This window comes from Scyliorhinus canicula, chromosome 8, assembly GCF_902713615.1.
Source record: "Scyliorhinus canicula chromosome 8, sScyCan1.1, whole genome shotgun sequence".
In the NCBI taxonomy this organism is placed as follows: domain Eukaryota; kingdom Metazoa; phylum Chordata; class Chondrichthyes; order Carcharhiniformes; family Scyliorhinidae; genus Scyliorhinus; species Scyliorhinus canicula.
In genome coordinates, this window is record NC_052153.1 from 195,142,238 (window position 1) to 195,162,820 (window position 20,583).

The window sequence follows — 20,583 nt, forward strand, 5'->3', positions numbered from 1 at the left end:
CCTCAGCATTCTGCACCCTCTGTCCCTCAGCATTCTGCACCCTCTGTCCCTCAGCAATCTGCACCCTCTGCCCCTCAGCATTCTGCACCCTCTGTCCCTCAGCATTCTGCACCCTCTGTCCCTCAGCAATCTGCACCCTCTGCCCCTCAGCATTCTGCACCCTCAGTCCCTCAGCATTCTGCACCCTCAGTCCCTCAGCATTCTGCACCCTCAGTCCCTCAGCATTCTGCCCCCTCAGTCCCTCAGCATTCTGCACCCTCAGTCCCTCAGCATTCTGCCTCAGTCCCTCAGCATTCTGCACCCTCAGTCCCTCAGCATTCTGCCCCCTCAGTCCCTCAGCATTCTGCCCCCTCAGTCCCTCAGCATTCTGCCCCCTCAGTCCCTCAGCATTCTGCCCCCTCAGTCCCTCAGCATTCTGCACCCTCAGTCCCTCAGCATTCTGCACCCTCAGTCCCTCAGCATTCTGCCCCCTCAGTCCCTCAGCATTCTGCACCCTCAGTCCCTCAGCATTCTGCACCCTCAGTCCCTCAGCATTCTGCCCCCTCAGTCCCTCAGCATTCTGCACCCTCAGTCCCTCAGCATTCTGCACCCTCAGCATTCTGCACCCTCAGTCCCTCAGCATTCTGCACCCTCAGTCCCTCAGCATTCTGCCTCAGTCCCTCAGCATTCTGCACCCTCAGTACCTCAGCATTCTGCACCCTCAGTCCCTCAGCATTCTGCCCCCTCAGTCCCTCAGCATTCTGCCCCCTCAGTCCCTCAGCATTCTGCACCCTCAGTCCCTCAGCATTCTGCCTCAGTCCCTCAGCATTCTGCACCCTCTGTCCCTCAGCATTCTGCACCCTCAGTCCCTCAGCATTCTGCACCCTCTGTCCCTCAGCATTCTGCACCCTCTGTCCCTCAGCATTCTGCACCCTCAGTCCCTCAGCATTCTGCCTCTGTCCCTCAGCATTCTGCACCTTCAGTCCCTCAGCATTCTGCACCCTCTGTCCCTCAGCATTCTGCACCCTCAGTCCCTCAGCATTCTGCACCCTCAGTCCCTCAGCATTCTGCACCCTCAGTCCCTCAGCATTCTGCACCCTCTGTCCCTCAGCATTCTGCACCCTCTGTCCCTCAGCATTCTGCACCCTCAGTCCCTCAGCATTCTGCCCCCTCAGTCCCTCAGCATTCTGCACCCTCTGTCCCTCAGCATTCTGCCCCCTCAGTCCCTCAGCTTTCTGCACCCTCTGTCCCTCAGCATTCTACACCCTCAGTCCCTCAGCATTCTGCACCCTCTGTCCCTCAGCATTCTGCACCCTCAGTCCCTCAGCATTCTGCACCCTCTGTCCCTCAGCATTCTGCAGTCCCTCAGCATTCTGCCCCCTCAGTCCCTCAGCATTCTGCCCCCTCAGTCCCTCAGCTTTCTGCACCCTCTGTCCCTCAGCATTCTGCACCCTCAGTCCCTCAGCATTCTGCCCCCTCAGTCCCTCAGCATTCTGCACCCTCACTCCCTCAGCATTCTGCATCCTCAGTCCCTCAGCATTCTGCACCCTCAGTCCCTCAGCATTCTGCCCCCTCAGTCCCTCAGCATTCTGCACCCTCAGTCCCTCAGCATTCTGCACCCTCACTCCCTCAGCATTCTGCACCCTCAGTCCCTCAGCATTCTGCACCCTCAGTCCCTCAGCAATCTGCACCCTCTGTCCCTCAGCATTCTGCACCCTCTGTCCCTCAGCATTCTGCACCCTCAGTCCCTCAGCATTCTGCCTCAGTCCCTCAGCATTCTGCACCCTCACTCCCTCAGCATTCTGCACCCTCTGTCCCTCAGCATTCTGCACCCTCTGTCCCTCAGCATTCTGCACCCTCAGTCCCTCAGCATTCTGCACCCTCAGTCCCTAGGCATTCTGCACCCTCTGTCCCTCAGCATTCTGCACCCAGTCCCTCAGCATTCTGCACCCTCAGTCCCTCAGCATTCTGCACCCTCAGTCCCTCAGCAGTCTGCCCCCTCAGTCCCTCAGCATTCTGCACCCTCTGTCCCTCAGCATTCTGCACCCTCAGTCCCTCAGCATTCTGCCCCCTCAGTCCCTCAGCATTCTGCACCCTCAGTCCCTCAGCATTCTGCACCCTCAATCCCTCAGCATTCTGCACCCTCAGTCCCTCAGCATTCTTCAGTCGCCTTGGCCGGGTCCCAGGTTCGATTCCCGGCTTGGGTCACTGTCTGTGCGGAGTCTGCACGTTCTCCCCGGGTCTGCGTGGGTTTCCTCCGGGGGCTCCGGTTTCCTCCCACAAGTCCCAAAAGACGTGCTGTTAGGTGAATTGGACATTCTGAATTCTCCCTCCGTGTACCGGAGCAGACGCCGGAATGTGGCGACTAGGGGCTTTTCACAATAACTTCATTGCAGTGTTAATGTAAGCTTACTTGTCTGGAGGCAGCGGTGTGGTGCGATTGTCACTGGAGTCGTGGGTTTGAATCCCACCGTGGCAAATGGTGAAATTAATTCAGTAAAAATCTGGATTTTATTCTCCCGTGTCTGCGTGGGTTTCACCCCCACAACCCAAAAATGTGCAGGGTAGGTGGATTGGCCATGCTAAATTGCCCCTTAATTGGAAAAAATGAATTGGGCACTCTAAATTTTTTTTTTAAATGTAAGCCTACTTGTGACAATAAAGATTATTTTTAAAAATCTCTCATTTTCCCACATTATATCCCATCTGCCAATTTCTTAGCAACTCACTTAACCCATCTCTATCCCGACAACTTACTCTCCTCCCTGTCTCTGTATTGTCAGTTAATGTGACAGTACAGTCGTTCTATAGATTGTCAATCGCTGAGCTCCCAGCACCAATCCCGCTCACACTCCATTCGTTACAATTTGCCTTCCTGAAAAGTTATCCCAGTTCTCTGGATTCCTCGCTTAGATCCGAGAGAGGCCATGTCCGGATTTTAAAAGAAATTTGAGAATATTAAAATCAAGATGTTGCTTCAACAAGGGCGAGTGTGTGTCAGCGAGCACAGGGGCGATGGGGGACTGGGACATGCTGTGGGTTAAGACTCGGACAGAAGATTTTGGTTTAAGGAGGCTGAATTTTTTTTTTTGCTTCATTTACGGGATGTGGGTATGCGAGGCGGGCGTTCATTGCACATCCAAAATAGCCTTGGGGAAGGAGTGTGTTCTAATCGCTGAGGCTAGAGGTAACAAAGGCTGATGAAATGAAATGAAAATCGCTTGTTGTCACAAGTAGGCTTCAAATGAAGTTACTGTGAAAAGCCCCTAGTCGCCACATTCCGGCGCCTGTTCGGGGAGGCTGGTACGGGAATCGAACCGCGCTGCTGGCCTGCCTGGGTCTGCTTTCAAAGCCAGCGATTTAGCCCAGTGTGCTAAACCAGCCCCTGCTGATGTGTTGAGGCACGAGTGAATCACGCGGTTACAGAGTGGAAATAGGTTGTGTTAGTGGCAGCATAGATCTGTGTTCAGAAACTTATCTCGGGATCCACTGTGACGCCATGGGGAAACGTTTCAGCCACAGATAGTTGGCAGAGAGAGAGGGGCAGGATCAAAACCAGAGGAGCAAAGTCTCCCCAGGTCAGATTAGCTGAAAGTCCTGGCTAACCAGGGCGATATTGTAATCCTCTGCTGTGGCCTGTGTGGTGGTCACTTCTACCAATACGACAACAGACGGATGCGTCAGTGCCAGGTAGCTTGGTGGGGATGACGCTGATTTGATTTTTCGCTGTCTGGGAGATATTTCAGCCCCCTGAGCCAGTTTGATCGGACCTGATCTGGACCTCTATTAATCGTCTTGGCTATCCTGCTTTTTAACGCAGGCTTTGAACACTCAGGGCTTGACATTGTTTTGATTGTCTGCAGGCGGGGCAGCTCCTGTGACTGACTGTACGGAGCCACAAACTGGTCTCGCCAGACAGCAGGGTCCAATCGCAACTCCCAGCATAAACAGACAGGAATAGTGGAGCAATATTGCCCCCCAGTGGCTCTAACCTCAAAGTGATCAGATTCACACAGCAGACTCTCTCGCTTCACACTCTAGACTCACTAAATTCACACTCCATACTCACTCGATTCACACTCCAGGTTCACGGTGGTGCAGTGGTTAGCACTGCTGCCCCACAGCTCCAGGGTCCCAGGTTCAATTCCAGCCTCCGGTGACGGTGCGGAGTTTGCACGTTCTCTCCGTGGGTTTGCTCTGTGCAGGTTAGGTGGATTGGCCGTGATTAATTGCCCATTAGTGACCAAAAAGGTTCAGAGGGGTTACTGGGTTACGGGGATAGGGTGGAGGTGTTAACCTTGGGTAGGGTGCTCTTTCCAAGGACCGGTGCAGACTCGATGGGCCGAATGGCCTCCTGCTGCACTGTAAATTCTATGATTCTTACTGCGGCATGGTGGCACAGTGGTTAGCACTGCTGCATCACAGCTCCACTGCCCCAGGTTCAATTCCGGCCTGGGGTGACTGCGTGGAGTTTGCACCTTCCCCAGGGGCGGCATTCTCTCAGCCCATGCCGGGTCGGAGAATCGGGCAACGCTGCCCCGATGCCGGTCCGCCGATTCTCCGGTGAGCGGAGAATTGGCGGCGTTGGCGCCGGCGCGGTGAAAGTTGGGGGCCGCTCTGTGCGGCCCTCCCGCCGATTCCCCGCCCGGGACGGACTGAGTGGCCGCAAAAACTAATCCGAGTCCCGCCGGCAGGGTCCACGTGTGGGCTTACCCGGCGGGAACCTTTGGGTGCGGCCTGAGGGGGGGGGGGGGGGGGGGACTGTCCAACCTCGGGGGGGGGGGGCCTCCGCTGTGGCTCGCGATTGGGGACTACCGATCGGCGAGACGGCCTCTCCTGGTGGGGGCCTCATTGGCTCCGCACCGGCCACTGTCGCCCTACGCCATGTTGCGTCAGGGCTGGTGCGGAGAAGGAAGCCACCGCGTATGCGCGCAATCAGGCGGGTCGCAGCGCGCATGCGCAGACCGGCGGTGTCCATTCGATGCCGGTATCAGTAGTTGGAGCGGCGCAGGTCACTCCAGTGCCGTGCTGGCCGACTGAGGGGCTCGGAATCGCTGCTCCTGGGGGTGTATTGACGCCGTCGTGAAACGCAATGGCGTTTATGGCGGCGTTAACACTTAGCCTCAGGATCAGAGAATCCCATCCCCAGTCTCACTCGCTTCCCACTCCAGATTCACTCCAGATTCACTCGATTCACTGGAGATTCTCTCCAGATTCGCTCTTCGCGTTCCAGATTAATTCTCCCAACTCACAGCGAGTGGTTAGGATCCGGAATGTTCTGTCTGAGAGTGAGAGAGACAGATTCACACAGCGAGTGGTTAGGATCCGGAATGTTCTGTCTGAGAGTGAGAGAGACAGATTCACACAGCGAGTGGTTAGGATCCGGGATGTTCTGTCTGAGAGAGAGACAGATTCACACAGCGAGTGGTTAGGATCCGGAATGTTCTGTCTGAGAGAGAGACAGATTCACACAGCGAGTGGTTAGGATCCGGAATGTTCTGTCTGAGAGAGACAGATTCACACAGCGAGTGGTTAGGATCCGGAATGTTCTGTCTGAGAGAGAGAGAGACAGATTCACACAGCGAGTGGTTAGGATCCGGAATCTTCTGTCTGAGAGAGAGAGAGACAGATTCACACAGCGAGTGGTTAGGATCCGGAATGTTCTGTCTGAGAGAGAGAGAGACAGATTCACACAGCGAGTGGTTAGGATCCGGAATGTTCTGTCTGAGAGTGAGACAGATTCACACAGCGAGTGGTTAGGATCCGGAATGTTCTGTCTGAGAGTGAGAGAGACAGATTCAGACAGCGAGTTCTGGGGAGCGGGGAGGAAAATGGAGATGAAGTTGAGATGGGCCACGATCATACTGAATGACAGGCTGGATAGGCTGTCTGGTTAGTTTTGACTTTGCTGACATATTTCTCTTTTTTTTTTAAGGTGAGGGTGTTTGTTAATCAGCTGTACCGTCCAAACGTGACAATGGACTATTCCAACCCTGACCTCATGGCTATTCGCATTGCGGCGGTTAATCCAATCCTGGACCCTTGGATCTACATCTTGCTGCGCAAGGCAGTCCTCATTAAACTGTTGGAGAAGATCAAGTGTCTGTTCTGTAAGCTGGGGGGACAAGCCCGTCACACCAGCAGAGGCCTTCGGCACCTGGGGCCCCGTCGCTCCTCTGCCGCCTCCAGCCAATCTCCCTCCTTCATCTGCAAAGAGATGGCAGAGGGCAACACCTCACAAACTCTGCTCAGTAACCGGGAACTGATGGAAGTGTTGCCGGGGCCTCTGGGAACGCAGGTCGGCCTGAAGCAACCACAATGCGGCCACCAGCTCCAGCAGCACGGTGGGCTCCTGCAAGGAGGGGACTCCACACAGGAAAAGATGCCAGTGGCCAACACCAATGTTGACAGCTCCTTACGAGTCACGTTCACCAACGAGCAAACTGGGGTGGCTGAGAAATGTATCTAAACCTGTGGCAGCAGCACAGAAGCGACTGTGTGTTACCCAGGGGAGTGTGGGGTCTGGACTGTGTGTTACCCAGGGGAGTGTGGGGTCTGGACTGTGTGTTACCCAGGGGAGTGTGGGGTCTGGACTGTGTGTTACCCAGGGGAGTGTGGGGTCTGGACTGTGTGTTACCCAGGGGAGTGTGGGGTCTGGACTGTGTGTTACCCAGGGGAGTGTGGGGTCTGGACTGTGTGTTACCCAGGGGAGTGTGGGGTCTGGACTGTGTGTTACCCAGGGGAGTGTGCGGTCTGGACTGTGTGTTACCCAGGGGAGTGTGGGGTCTGGACTGTGCGTTACCCAGGGGAGTGTGCGGTCTGGACTGTGTGTTACCCAGGGGAGTGTGGGGTCTGGACTGTGCGTTACCCAGGGGAGTGTGCGGTCTGGACTGTGTGTTACCCAGGGGAGTGTGGGATTGGACTGTGTTACCCAGGGGAGTGTGGTATCTGGACTGTGTGTTACCCAGGGGAGTGTGGGATTGGACTGTGTGTTACCCAGGGGAGTGTGGGATCTGGACTGTGTGTTACCCAGGGGAGTGTGGGATCTGGACTGTGTGTTACCCAGGGGAGTGTGGGGTCTGGACTGTGTGTTACCCAGGGGAGTGTGGGGTCTGGACTGTGTGTTACCCAGGGGAGTGTGGGGTCTGGACTGTGTGTTACCCAGGGGAGTGTGGGATCTGGACTGTGTGTTACCCAGGGGAGTGTGGGGTCTGGACTGTGTATTACCCAGGGGAGTGTGGGATTGGACTGTGTTACCCAGGGGAGTGTGGGATCTGGACTGTCTGTTACCCAGGGGAGTGTGGGATCTGGACTGTGTGTTACCCAGGGGAGTGTGGGGTCTGGACTGTGTGTTACCCAGGGGAGTGTGGAATTTGGACTGTGTGTTACCCAGGGGAGTGTGCGGTCTGGACTGTGTGTTACCCAGGGGAGTGTGGGATTGGACTGTGTGTTACCCAGGGGAGTGTGGGATCTGGACTGTGTGTTACCCAGGGGAGTGTGGGATCTGGACTGTGTGTTACCCAGGGGAGTGTGGGGTCTGGACTGTGTGTTACCCAGGGGAGTGTGGGGTCTGGACTGTGTGTTACCCAGGGGAGTGTGGGGTCTGGACTGTGTGTTACCCAGGGGAGTGTGGGATCTGGACTGTGTGTTACCCAGGGGAGTGTGGGGTCTGGACTGTGTATTACCCAGGGGAGTGTGGGATTGGACTGTGTTACCCAGGGGAGTGTGGGATCTGGACTGTGTGTTACCCAGGGGAGTGTGGGATTGGACTGTGTGTTACCCAGGCGAGTGTGGGATCTGGACTGTGTGTTACCCAGGGGAGTGTGCGGTCTGGACTGTGTTACCCAGGGGAGTGTGGGGTCTGGACTGTGTGTTACCCAGGGGAGTGTGGGATCTGGACTGTGTGTTACCCAGGGGAGTGTGGGATCTGGACTGTGTGTTACCCAGGGGAGTGTGGGGTCTGGACTGTGTATTACCCAGGGGAGTGTGGGATTGGACTGTGTTACCCAGGGGAGTGTGGGATCTGGACTGTGTGTTACCCAGGGGAGTGTGCGGTCTGGACTGTGTGTTACCCAGGGGAGTGTGGGGTCTGGACTGTGTGTTACCCAGGGGAGTGTGGAATCTGGACTGTGTTACCCAGGGGAGTGTGGGATCTGGACTGTGTGTTACCCAGGGGAGTGTGGGATCTGGACTGTGTGTTACCCAGGGGAGTGTGGGGTCTGGACTGTGTGTTACCCAGGGGAGTGTGGGATCTGGACTGTGTGTTACCCAGGGGAGTGTGGGATTGGACTGTGTGTTACCCAGGGGAGTGTGGGATTGGACTGTGTGTTACCCAGGGGAGTGTGGGATCTGGACTGTGTGTTACCCAGGGGAGTGTGGGATCTGGACTGTCTGTTACCCAGGGGAGTGTGCGGTCTGGACTGTGTGTTACCCAGGGGAGTGTGGGATTGGACTGTGCGTTACCCAGGGGAGTGTGCGGTCTGGACTGTGTGTTACCAAGGGGATTGATTCAAAGTAACTGTGGTTTGGGTCACTGTCTACAGGGGTTCAGGAGTGTAAATATTGTGTTTATGTATTATTGGTAAGATGTTGTTCCATTCTTCTCCGTGAGAAGGTTTCAGTGTAACCAGTGATGTGGTTTGTTTCTGTAATTGTGCTCATTCCTTGAATTATTAAATACAATTTGAAAATGTGCTTTATTTTAAATTCTTTGATCAAATCCAAAAGCATGGTTAGCAATTGAGGATTTTAAAAATCCAGCAACGGTCTCATAACATATTCCACACTGTTCCCATCAAACACTCCCAGGACAGGTACAGCACGGGGCTAGATACAGAGTAAAGCTCCCTCTACACTGTCCCCATCAAACACTCCCAGGGCAGTTACAACACGGGGCTATATACAGTGTAAAGCTGTATCTATCTACACCTCCCGCTGCCTGGCCAAAGCGGGCAACATAATCAAGGATCCCTCCCACCCGGCTTACTCACTCTTCCAACTTCTTCCATCGGGCAGGAGATACAGAAGTCTGAGAACACGCACGAACAGACTCAAAACCAGCTTCTTCCCCACTGTCACCAGACTCCTAAATGACCCTCTTATGGACTGACCTGATTAATAGTCCAACCCTGCATGCTTCAACCGATGCCAGTGTTTATTATTTATATTGAGTACCTTGAGTTGCACTATTATTTATTTTTTTGTTTTATTTTCATGTACTAAATAATCTGTTGAGCTGCTTGCAGAAAAATGCTTTTCACTGTACCTCGGTACACGTGACAATAAACAAATCCAAACATCTACACTACTACATAAAACACTCCCAGGAAAGATACAGGACGGGGTAAGATACAGAGTAAAGCTCCCTCTACACTGTCCCCATCAAACACTCCCAGGACAGGTACAGCACGGGGTTAGATACAGAGTAAAGCTCCCTCTACACTGTCCCCATCAAACACTCCCAGGACAGGTACAGCACGGGGTTAGATACAGAGTAAAGCTCCCTCTACACTGTCCCCATCAAACACTCCCAGGACAGGTACAGCACGGGGTTAGATACAGAGTAAAGCTCCCTCTACATTGTCCCCATCAAACACTTCCAGGACAGGTACAGCATGGGGTTAGATACAGAGTAAACCTCCCTCTACACTGTCCCCATCAAACACTCCCAGGACAGGTACAGCACGGGGTTAGATACAGAGTAAAGCTCCCTCCACACTGTCCCCATCAAACACTCCCAGGACAGGTACAGCACGGCGTTAGATACAGAGTAAAGCTCCCTCCACACTGTCCCCATCAAACACTCCCAGGACAGGTACAGCACGGGGTTAGATACAGAGTAAAGCTCCCTCTACACTGTCCCCATCAAACACTCCCAGGACAGGTACAGCACGGTGTTAGATACAGAGTAAAGCTCCCTCTACACCAGGGGTGGGCAAACATTTCCGTGCAAGGGCCACATTCAGAAATTCACAATTTTAAAGGGCCGCATAGTATATTAAGTAAAATAATTCATATTTAAAATAGGCAAAATAAAAGGTTTTTAAAGAAAAAAAAAGCAATTAATTTTTATTAATTAATATTTTTAAGTAGAAACTTTACATGAAACACATTTATTTGAAAAAGAAAGTAACTCAGTTAAAAGAAAAAAAGCAATTAATTTTTATTAATTAATATTTAAAAGTAGAAACTTCACATGAAACACATGTTGTGCCGAGCAATGATCACCCTACTCAAGTCAACGTATCCACCCTATACCAATAACCCAACAGCACCCCCCCCATTAACCTTAAAATTAAAAAAAAAAAATGTTTATTTTTTTATATGACTTGATCTTGGTGGGCCGCATAAAGACCTTTGGTGGGCCGCATGCGGCCCGCGGGCCGTAGTTTGCCCACTCCTACTCTACACTGTCCCCATCAAACACTCCCAGGACAGGTACAGCACGGGGTTAGATACAGAGTAAAGCTCCCTCTACACCGTCCCCATCAAACACTCCCAGGACAGGTACAGCACGGGGTTAGATACAGAGTAAAGCTCCCTCTACACTGTCCCCATCAAACACTCCCAGGACAGGTACAGCACGGGGTTAGATACAGAGTAAAGCTCCCTCTACACTGTCCCCTTCAAACACTCCCAGGACAGATACAGCACGGGGTTAGATACAGAGTAAAGCTCCCTCTACACTGTCCCCATCAAACACTCCCAGGACAGGTACAGCACGGGGTTAGATACAGAGTAAAGCTCCCTCTACACTGTCCCCATCAAACACTCCCAGGACAGGTACAGCACGGGGTTAGATACAGAGTAAAGCTCCCTCTACATTGTCCCCATCAAACACTCCCAGGACAGGTACAGCACGGGGTTAGATACAGAGTAAAGCTCCCTCTGCACTGTCCCCATCAAACACTCCCAGGACAGGTACAGCACGGAGTTAGATACAGAGTAAAGCTCCCTCTACACCGTCCCCATCAAACACTCCCAGGACAGGTACAGCACGGGGTTAGATACAGAGTAAAGCTCCCTCTACACTGTCCCCATCAAACACTCCCAGGACAGGTATAGCACGGGGTTAGATACAGGGTAAAGCTCCCTCTACACTGTCCCCATCAAACACTCCCAGGACAGGTACAGCACGGGGTTAGATACAGAGTTAAGCTCCCTCTACACTGTCCCCATCAAACACTCCCAGGACAGGTACAGCACGGGGTTAGATACAGAGTAAAGCTCCCTCTACACTGTCCCCATCAAACACTCCCAGGACAGGTACAGCACGGGGTTAGATACAGAGTAAAGCTCCCTCTACACTGTCCCCATCAAACACTCCCAGGACAGGTACAGCACGGGGTTAGATACAGAGTAAAGCTCCCTCTACACTGTCCCCATCAAACACTCCCAGGACAGGTACAGCACGGGGTTAGATACAGAGTAAAGCTCCCTCTACATTGTCCCCATCAAACACTCCCAGGACAGGTACAGCACGGGGTTAGATACAGAGTAAAGCTCCCTCTGCACTTGATCAACTCAGATCAGTAGATGGAAATGTGTCTTAAGGTATTGTACATTTTTTTCAAAAGACACTATATATTGTTATCATAGAATCCATCAATGCAGAAGGAGGCCATTTGGCCCATTGAGTCTGCACCAATGCTCCAAAGGAGCTCCCTCACCCATGCCAACTCACCCTCTCCATCCCCCCAATCCTTGGTCACGAAGGGGTAATTTAGCACCAGCAACCGACCTAACCTGCACATCCTGTGCCAGAAAGGGGCAGGCGATTATTGAGTCTATAGCTGACCAAGGTATAGACTAGGGGAGACGCAGACTGAGGGAGGCGCAGACTGAGGGAGGCGCAGACTGAGCGAGGCGCAGACTGAGCGAGGCGCAGACTGAGCGAGACTCAGACTGAGCGAGACTCAGACTGAGCGAGGCGCAGACTGAGCGAGGCGCAGACTGAGGGAGACGCAGGCTGAGGGAGGCGCAGACTGAGCGAGGCGCAGACTGAGCGAGGCGCAGACTGAGCGAGGCGCAGACTGAGCGAGACTCAGACTGAGCGAGGCGCAGACTGAGCGAGGCGCAGACTGAGGGAGGCGCAGACTGAGCGAGGCGCAGACTGAGGGAGGCGCAGACTGAGCGAGGCGCAGACTGAGCGAGGCGCAGACTGAGCGAGGCGCAGACTGAGCGAGGCGCAGACTGAGGGAGGCGCAGACTGAGGGAGGCGCAGACTGAGGGAGACGCAGACTGAGGGAGACGCAGGCTGAGGGAGACGCAGGCTGAGGGAGGCGCAGGCTGAGGGAGGCGCAGACTGAGCGAGGCGCAGACTGAGGGAGGCGCAGACTGAGCGAGGCGCAGACTGAGGGAGACGCAGACTGAGGGAGGCGCAGACTGAGGGAGGCGCAGACTGAGGGAGGCGCAGACCGATGGAGGCGCAGACCGAGGGAGGCGCAGACCGAGGGAGGCGCAGACCGAGGGAGGCGCAGACTGAGGGAGGCGCAGACTGAGCGAGACGCAGACTGAGGGAGGCGCAGACTGAGCGAGGCGCAGACTGAGGGAGGCGCAGACTGAGGGAGGCGCAGACTGAGCGAGGCGCAGACTGAGCGTGACGCAGACTGAGCGAGGCGCAGACTGAGGGAGGCGCAGACTGAGCGAGACGCAGACTGAGGGAGGCGCAGACTGAGGGAGGCGCAGACTGAGCGCGACGCAGACTGAGCGAGGCGCAGACTGAGCGAGCCGCAGACTGAGGGAGGCGCAGACTGAGGGAGGCGCAGACTGAGCGCGACGCAGACTGAGCGAGGCGCAGACTGAGCGAGACGCAGACTGAGCGAGACGCAGACTGAGCGAGACGCAGACTGAGCGAGACGCAGACTGAGGGAGGCGCAGACTGAGCGAGACGCAGACTGAGGGAGGCGCAGACTGAGGAAGGCGCAGACTGAATGAGGCGCAGACCGAGCGAGACGCAGACCGAGGGAGACGCAGACTGAGGGAGGCGCAGACTGAGCGAGGCGCAGACTGAGCGAGGCGCAGACTGAGGGAGGCGCAGACTGAGGGAGACGCAGACTGAGGGAGACGCAGACTGAGCGAGACGCAGACTGAGGGAGACGCAGACTGAGGGAGGCGCAGACTGAGCGAGACGCAGACTGAGGGAGGCGCAGACTGAGCGAGGCTCAGCCTGAGGGAGACGCAGACTGAGCGAGACGCAGACTGAGTGAGAAACTGGGATTTTGGGACAGAGGGAACGGTGGCCATTTTTCTAATTTTTCAGCCTCCAGTTGTTGGTGCATTTCGTTCTTTGGCTCTAAGCTGGGTGAGTATATCTTCCTGTTACTTTATCTATGTCAATTATTAACTCATTGACTAATGAAATAAATAAGGTTGGGCAGTAATGGCACGGCAGGTGGGTGTGCTGTGACTACTGCATGTGGGAATCCTGCAGAACGCACAGAAATCCTGGATAATATATGAGGAAAGTGACTGCTGCTTCGGCAACTTTGCCTCTGAGTGCCTGAGCTGGAGTGAGATGTGGACCTTGTGGGGCATCAGGGAGGGGACAGTTACCTGGGCAACTTATTATTAAAAGCGAGCAGAGGACAACAAAAAAAACAATAAGGGGGGAGAAGTGAAGTATGAGTGCAAGGCAGTTGGTAATATAAAGGAAGATAGGAATAGGAAAAGGTAAGAGAGGCAAAAAATAGACATTGGACCACTGGAAAATGTGGCTGGAGCAGTAATAGTAGGAAACAAAGAAATGGCAGAGGAACTGAATAGTTACTTTGCATCACTCTTCACGGTGGAAGACACCAATGGGATGCCAGAGCTCCAGGAGAACCAGGGGGCAGAGGTGAGTGCAGTGACCATTACTAAGGAGAAGGTTCTGGGGAAACTGAAAGGTCTGAAGGTGGATAAGTCACCTGGACCGGATGGACTACACCCCAGGGTTCTAAAAGAGATAGCTGAGGAAATTGTGGAGGCATTAGTGATGATCTTTCAGGAATCACTAGAGGAAGGAAGGGTCCCAGCCACTGGAAAGTGGCTAATGTAACACCACTGTTTAAGAAGTGAGGGAGGCAGAAGACGGGACATTATAGGCCAGTTAGCCTGACTTCGGTCATTGGTAAGATTTTAGAGTCTGTTATTAAAGATGAGATCGCAAAGTACTTGGAAGTGCATGGTAAAATAGGACTGAGTCAGCACGGCTTCGTCAAAGGGAGGTCGTGTCTGACAAATCTGTTCGAGTTCTTTGAGGAGGTAACAAGGAAGTTAGACAAAGGAGAATCAGTGGACGTGATTTATTTAGATTTCCAGAAATTCAAACAGGGCAGTAGATAAAAATATTGGCAGCAAGACAAACATTGTGAAAAAGACAAACTTAAAGGCTCTGTGCCTTAATGCACGGAGCATTTGCAATAAAGTTGATAAACTAATCGCGCAGATAGATATAAATGGGTGTGATGTAATTGGGATTATGGAGACATGGCTGCAGGGTGACCAGGGATGGGAACTGAATGTCCCAGGGTTCTCAGTATTTAGGAAGGACAGACATAGAAGAAAAGGTGGTGACGTGGCACTGCTGGTTAAAGAGGAAATTAACACAATAATGAGAAAGGATATTAGCTCTGACAACGTGGAATCTGTATGGGTAGAGTTGAGAAATACCAAGGGGCAAAAAACATTAGTGGGTGTCATATATAGACCCCCAAATTGCACTGGTGAGGTTGGGAATGGCATTAAACAAGAAGTTAGAGATGCATGTAATAAGGGAATATCGGTGATTATGGGTGTTTTTAATCTTCACATAGATTGGACAAATCAAATTAGCCACAATGCCGTAGAGGAGGAGTTCCTGGAGTGTATACGGGATGGTTTTCTTGACCAATATGTGGAAGGACCAACTAGAGAGCAGGCCATCATAGACTGGGTACTGTGTAATGAGAAGGGAATCATTGCCAATCTGGCTGTACGAGACCCCTTGGGGATGAGCGACCATAACATGATAGAATTTTAAAAATCAAGATGGAGAGTAAAGTAGTTGATTCGGAGACTAGGGTGCTGAATCTTAATAAAGGGAACTATGAGGATATGAGGCGTGAGTTGGCCTTGATAGATTGGGGAAAGTTACTTAAAGGGATGACAGTGGATTGACAATGGCAAACATTCAAGGAACGCATGGAGGAACTACAGCAACTGTTCATTCCTGTCTGGCACAAAAGCAAAGGGGGTAAGAGGGCCAATCCATGGCTTACAAAGGACATTAAAAATAGTATCCGATACAAGGAAGAAGCATACAGATTGGCCAAGAAAAATAATAGGTCTGAGGCTTGGGAGCAGTTTAGAATTCAGCAAAGGACGAAGGGATTGATTCAGAAGGGGAAAGTACAGCACGAAAGGAAGCTTGCAGGGAACATAAAGACTGACAGTATGAGTTTCTGTAGATATGTGAAGAGAAAGAGATTGGTAAAAGAGAAATGTAGGTCCCCTACGAACAGGGGAATGCATAATAAGGGACAAAGAAATGGCTGAGCAATTGAATACATACTTTGGTTCTGTCTTCACAAAAGAGGACACAAATCAAATCCCAGAAATGCTGGAGAATGAAAATTCCAAGGGAAAGGCCCACCATCTGTGGTTAACTGAAAAAAGTTAATAGTCTCAACCTTAAGGGTAAACGCATTTAAATACGCAAACACGGAGACAGGTCAGAAGATTGGACACAATATAAAAAACAGCAAAGAATGGCTCAAAGATTGAGCAAGAGGAAAACATTAGAGTTCCAGAGAAAGGTAGCCAGATAGCAACAGTTTCTATAGATACTTAAAAAATAGTTAACAAATGTTAGTGTGTTTGGAGAATTGATAATGGAAAATGTTGTAGCTGAACAGGTATTTTGCATCAGTCTTCATTATAGAGGATACAAGTGACAGCCCAGAATCTCAAAAGGATGGCAGTCACCAGGGAAGTGGTAGTGGATAAGTTGCTCGAGCTCCGGGTCGACAAGCCCCCGGGTCCTGATGGGCTTCATCCTAGGGTCTGAAAAGAAGCGGCTCGTGAGGTAGTTGATGCATCGGTTTTAATTTTCCCAAACTCCCCAGACTCAGGGAATTGGAAAGTAGCGAATGTAACTCCTTTATTCAAAAAGGGAGGGAGGCAGAAAGCAGTAAACTACAGGCCAGTTAGCCGAACAACCGCCATAGGGAAAAGGTTAGAAGCCATTATTAAAGACATTATGGCAGGATGCTTGGTCAAATTCAAGGCAATCAGGTAGAGTCAACATGATTTTGTGAAAGGGATTTCTTTGAAGGAGTCACATGTGCTTTGGATGAAGGGGAACCAGTCGATGTACTGTACTTAGATTTCCAGAAGGCTTTTGATAAGGTGCCACATCAAAAGTTATTGCGGAAAATAGAAGCTCATGGTATAGGGGTAACATGTTGGCATGGATAGAGGATTGGCTCGGGAAGAAGAAACAGAGTTGGCATAAATGGGTATTTTTCTAGTCGACAGGATGTGACAAGTGGCGTGCCACATGGATCAGTGCTGGGCCTCAACTTTTTACAATGTATATAAATGACTTGGATGAAGGGTCTGAGGGTATGGTTGCTAAATTTGCTGATGACGCAAAGATAGGTAGAAATCTAAATTATGAAGAGAACAGAAGGAGACTACAGATATAGGATAGTTTAAGTAAGTGGGCAAAGATCTGGTAAATGGAGTATAATGTGGGAAAAGGTGAAATTGTCCATTTTGGCAGGAAGAATAAAAAAGACAGCCGATTATGTAAATAATGAGCGATTGCAGAACTCTGAGGTGCAGAGGGATCTGGGTGTCCTGGTGCACGAATCACAAACTGTTTAGTGTGCAGGTAAGAACATAAGAACTAGGAGCAGGAGTAGGCCATCTGGCCCCTCGAGCCTGCTCCGTCATTCAATGAGATCATGGCTGATCTTTTGTGGACTCAGCTCCACTTTCCGGCCCGAACACCATAACCCTTAATCCCTTTATTCTTCAAAAAACTATCTATCTTTACCTTAAAAACATTTAATGAAGGTGTCGTGTTGTTTACTCTGGGGTAACACACGATGCAGTTAACGATCAAGTATACACCAAATGTGGGCGTTGGTTCAATAAGATTTATTGAACTCTAGTAACGAAGCACACAGCTGCCTGTGGATTGGCTCTATGCTACTCGAAGTAAACTAACACTATCTAGACCAGATTAGCTCTGATCCACATGTAGAAGGTGCTGACGGATATGTACACCCTGACTGTCACTACAGTTGTCACCAATGGAAAGAGGTGGAGCACTGATGCCTCGTGTGTTTTATAGTTGGAAGTCCCCCTCTGGTGTTGTCTGGTGATTGGTCGTGTTCTGTTCTGTAAGTTGATTGGCTCACCTGGGTGTCTGTCTCTGCCTGTTTTTCCTTCACGATGTGCAAGGGCGTATATTATGACAGAAGGAGCCTCAACTGCTTCACTGGGCAAGGAATTCCATAGATTCACAATCCTTTGGGTGAAGAAGTTCCTCCTAAACTCAGTTCTAAATCTACTTCCCCTTATTTTGAGGCTATGCCCCCTAGTTCTGCTTTCACCCGCCAGTGGAAACAACCTGCCCACATCTATTCCCTTCATAATTTTATGTTTCTATAAGATCCCCCCTCATCCTTCTAAAATCCAATGAGTACAGTCCCAGTCTACTCAACCTCTCCTCGTAATCCAACCCCTTCAGCTCTGGGATTAACCTAGTGAATCTCCTCTGTACACCCTCCAGCATAAGAACGTACAGCATAAGAAGGTACAGCACGTAATTAAGAAAGCTAATAGAATTTTATTGTTTATTGTGAAGGGAACTGAATACAAAGCGAGATTATGCTTCAGTTGTACAGGGCATTGGTGAGACCACATCTGGAGTACTGTGTATAGCACTGATCTCCTTATTTAAGGAAAGATGCAAAAGTGTTGGAAGCAGTTTAATGGTTTACTAAACTAATATTTGGAATGGGCGGGTTGTCTTATGAAGGTGTTTTGTATTTGTTTATGGGATGTGGGCGTCACTGGCTGGGCTGGCATTTATTGCCCATTCCTCAGGGCATTTAAGAGTCAACCACATTGCTGTGGATATGGGGTCACATGTAGGCCAGGCCAGGTAAGGGCGACAGATTCCCTATAGGACATGAGTGAACCAGATCGGTTTTTCTGATAAGCGACAATGGTTTCATGGTCGTCATTAGAGTTGTTATTCCAGATTCAAACTCCACAATCTGCTGAGAACCTGGGTCTTTGGATTGCTAGTCCAGTGGCAATACCGCTACATAGGGCAGCACGGTAGCATTGTGGATAGCACAATTGCTTCACAGCTCCAGGGTCCCAGGTTCGATTCCGGCTTGGGTCACTGTCTGTGCGGAGTCTGCACATCCTCCCCGTGCGTGCGTGGGTTTCCTCCGGGTGCTCCGGTTTCCTCCCACAGTCCAAAGATGTGCAGGTTAGGGTGGGTTGGCCATGCTAAATTGCCCATAGTGTCCAAAATTGCCCTTAGTGTTGGGTGGGGTTGCTGGGTTGTGGGGATAGGGTGGGGGTGTTGACCTTGGGTAGGGTGCTCTTTCCAGGAGTCGATGGGCCAAATGGCCTCCTTTGCCACTGTAAATTCTATGATAATCACGGCCTTCCCCAGTTAACCTTAACAGGTTAGGCTTGCATCTGCTGGAGATGAGAATAAAGGGGCACTTGATTGAAACGTATAAAATCCTGACGGGTATTGACAGGGTGGTTGTGGAGAGGATGTTTCCTCTTTTGGGAGAATCTGGAACGAGGGATCAGCGTTAAAAATACAGGGTCACCCATTTGAGAGAGCGGAGGTGAAATATTTTCTCTCAGATGGTTGAAAGTTTCTGGTACTCTCTGGCTCAAAAGGTGGTTGAGGCAGGATCTTTGCATGTTTGGAAGGCAGAGCGAGATAGGCAAGAATGTGAGGTTGAGGTCACAGTCTGATCAGGTATGATCGTATTGAATGGTGAAGCAGGGTCAAGGGGCCTCCTCCCGCTCATTCCTATGTTCATGCATTGTGTGTCCTGTGAATCAAAGAAAACAACATGAAGATGCAGAGAGACCAAACATTACTTGCCAGCATTCCAGGAACAGGGTAGTCCGGCAGAGCACATTTACCTTTTTAATTTACACTTTCCTCAAAGTAATACCAAGGGCTGCAGTCTCGGATCAACCTGAGAATGTTAGAAGATCCGTCCGAGCTGAATATCTCCGACTCCCAATGCAAACCTCTCACACAGCACAAGCAACAGAAACTCAGGAGGGAAGGGAAAAAAACCCCAGTGTCGAATTCCAGCTCTATGGAGGTGCAGGAGAAGGAAATGGATGGAGGGGAGTAATGATTAAATGGGTGGGTAGAGTCAGTGATAGGGGAGCGTGTACATGGGGAGAGTGTACATGGGGATGTGGTAGGGGATTAAATGGGTGGGTAGAGTCAGTGAGAGGGGAGAGTGTACATGGGGATGTGGGAGGGGATTAAATGGGTGGGTAGAGTCAGTGATAGGGGAGAGTGTACATGGGGATGTGGGAGGGGATTAAATGGGTGGGTAGAGTCAGTGATAGGGAAGCGTGTACATGGGAAGAGTGTACATGGGGATGTGGGAGGGGATTAAATGGGTGGGTAGAGTCAGTGATAGGGGAGAGTGTACATGGGGATGTGGGAGGGGATAAATGGGTGGGTAGAGTCAGTGATAGGGGAGAGTGTACATGGGGATGTGGGAGGGGATAAATGGGTGGGTAGAGTCAGTGATAGGGGAGAGTGTACATGGGGAGAGTGTACATGGGGAGAGTGTACATGGGGAGAGTGTACATGGGGATGTGGGAGGGGATAAATGGGTGAGTGTCTGGTTTGAATAGCTCGATGCCCTGTTCCTGTGTAAGGGGTGAAAAAACGTAGTCGACAAACAGTGTAAGAGTTAATAATGTAATGCTTTATTCTCAGTGTACTGTATAGCATCAATCAGGTTGTGTAGATACTGCAGGCTGCTCCAGTACCACCAACTCTCACCATGTCCTGGAGTATCAATAATTTAGGTTTAATCTCATTGAGAGTGAGTGTAAATCTGAGAGATGGATTAACACAATATCTGTGATATTTTCGTTCAACACCTTCTTTATTAGCGATAAAACTACTGGAGGTGGGTTAAAGGGGGTATGACTCCGCATTGGTGCACAGGCTGACCAATGTCAGGGTTCCGGGGGTGGGGTGATGTGGTCATGTGACACAACCTCAGGAATCATCAGAGTTGGTCATTCTGGGCTTGGCGAACCTACAGATAGAAAGCAAGGCATAAGCAGACAGCACAAAATCCAAAGCAGTCAGCTGACAGAGAGGTGGGCCAACCCCGGAGATCACCGTGAGGGTGTGTCCGAGCCCCGGGGATCACCGTGACGGACTGTCCGAGCCCCGGAGATCACCGTGAGGGTGTGTCCGAGCCCCGGAGATCACCGTGAGGGACTGTCCGAGCCCCGGGGATCACCGTGACGGACTGTCCGAGCCCCGGAGATCACCGTGAGGGTGTGTCCGAGGCCCGGAGATCACCGTGAGGGTGTGTCCCCGCCCGGAGATCA

General features: G+C 51.4%; 2 protein-coding genes across 3 annotated transcripts in view; one reads left to right on the forward strand and one right to left on the reverse strand.

Annotated features, from left to right (window-relative positions):
• The window catches only part of LOC119970789 (prostaglandin E2 receptor EP4 subtype-like), a 12,867-nt gene extending 6,311 nt beyond the window's left edge, over positions 1–6,556 (forward strand). The window contains exon 2 of the mRNA XM_038805962.1: positions 5,915–6,556. Coding sequence (XP_038661890.1) covers positions 5,915–6,448 — 534 coding nt within the window. The 3' untranslated portion in view covers positions 6,449–6,556. The remainder of the gene's footprint in view (positions 1–5,914) is intronic.
• An 11,950-nt stretch (positions 6,557–18,506) lies between these two features.
• The window catches only part of ttc33 (tetratricopeptide repeat domain 33), a 90,569-nt gene continuing 88,492 nt past the window's right edge, over positions 18,507–20,583 (reverse strand). For both annotated transcript variants that reach the window (XM_038805963.1, XM_038805964.1), the window contains exon 7: positions 18,507–19,037. In XM_038805963.1, coding sequence (XP_038661891.1) covers positions 18,873–19,037 — 165 coding nt within the window. In that variant the 3' untranslated portion in view covers positions 18,507–18,872. The remainder of the gene's footprint in view (positions 19,038–20,583) is intronic.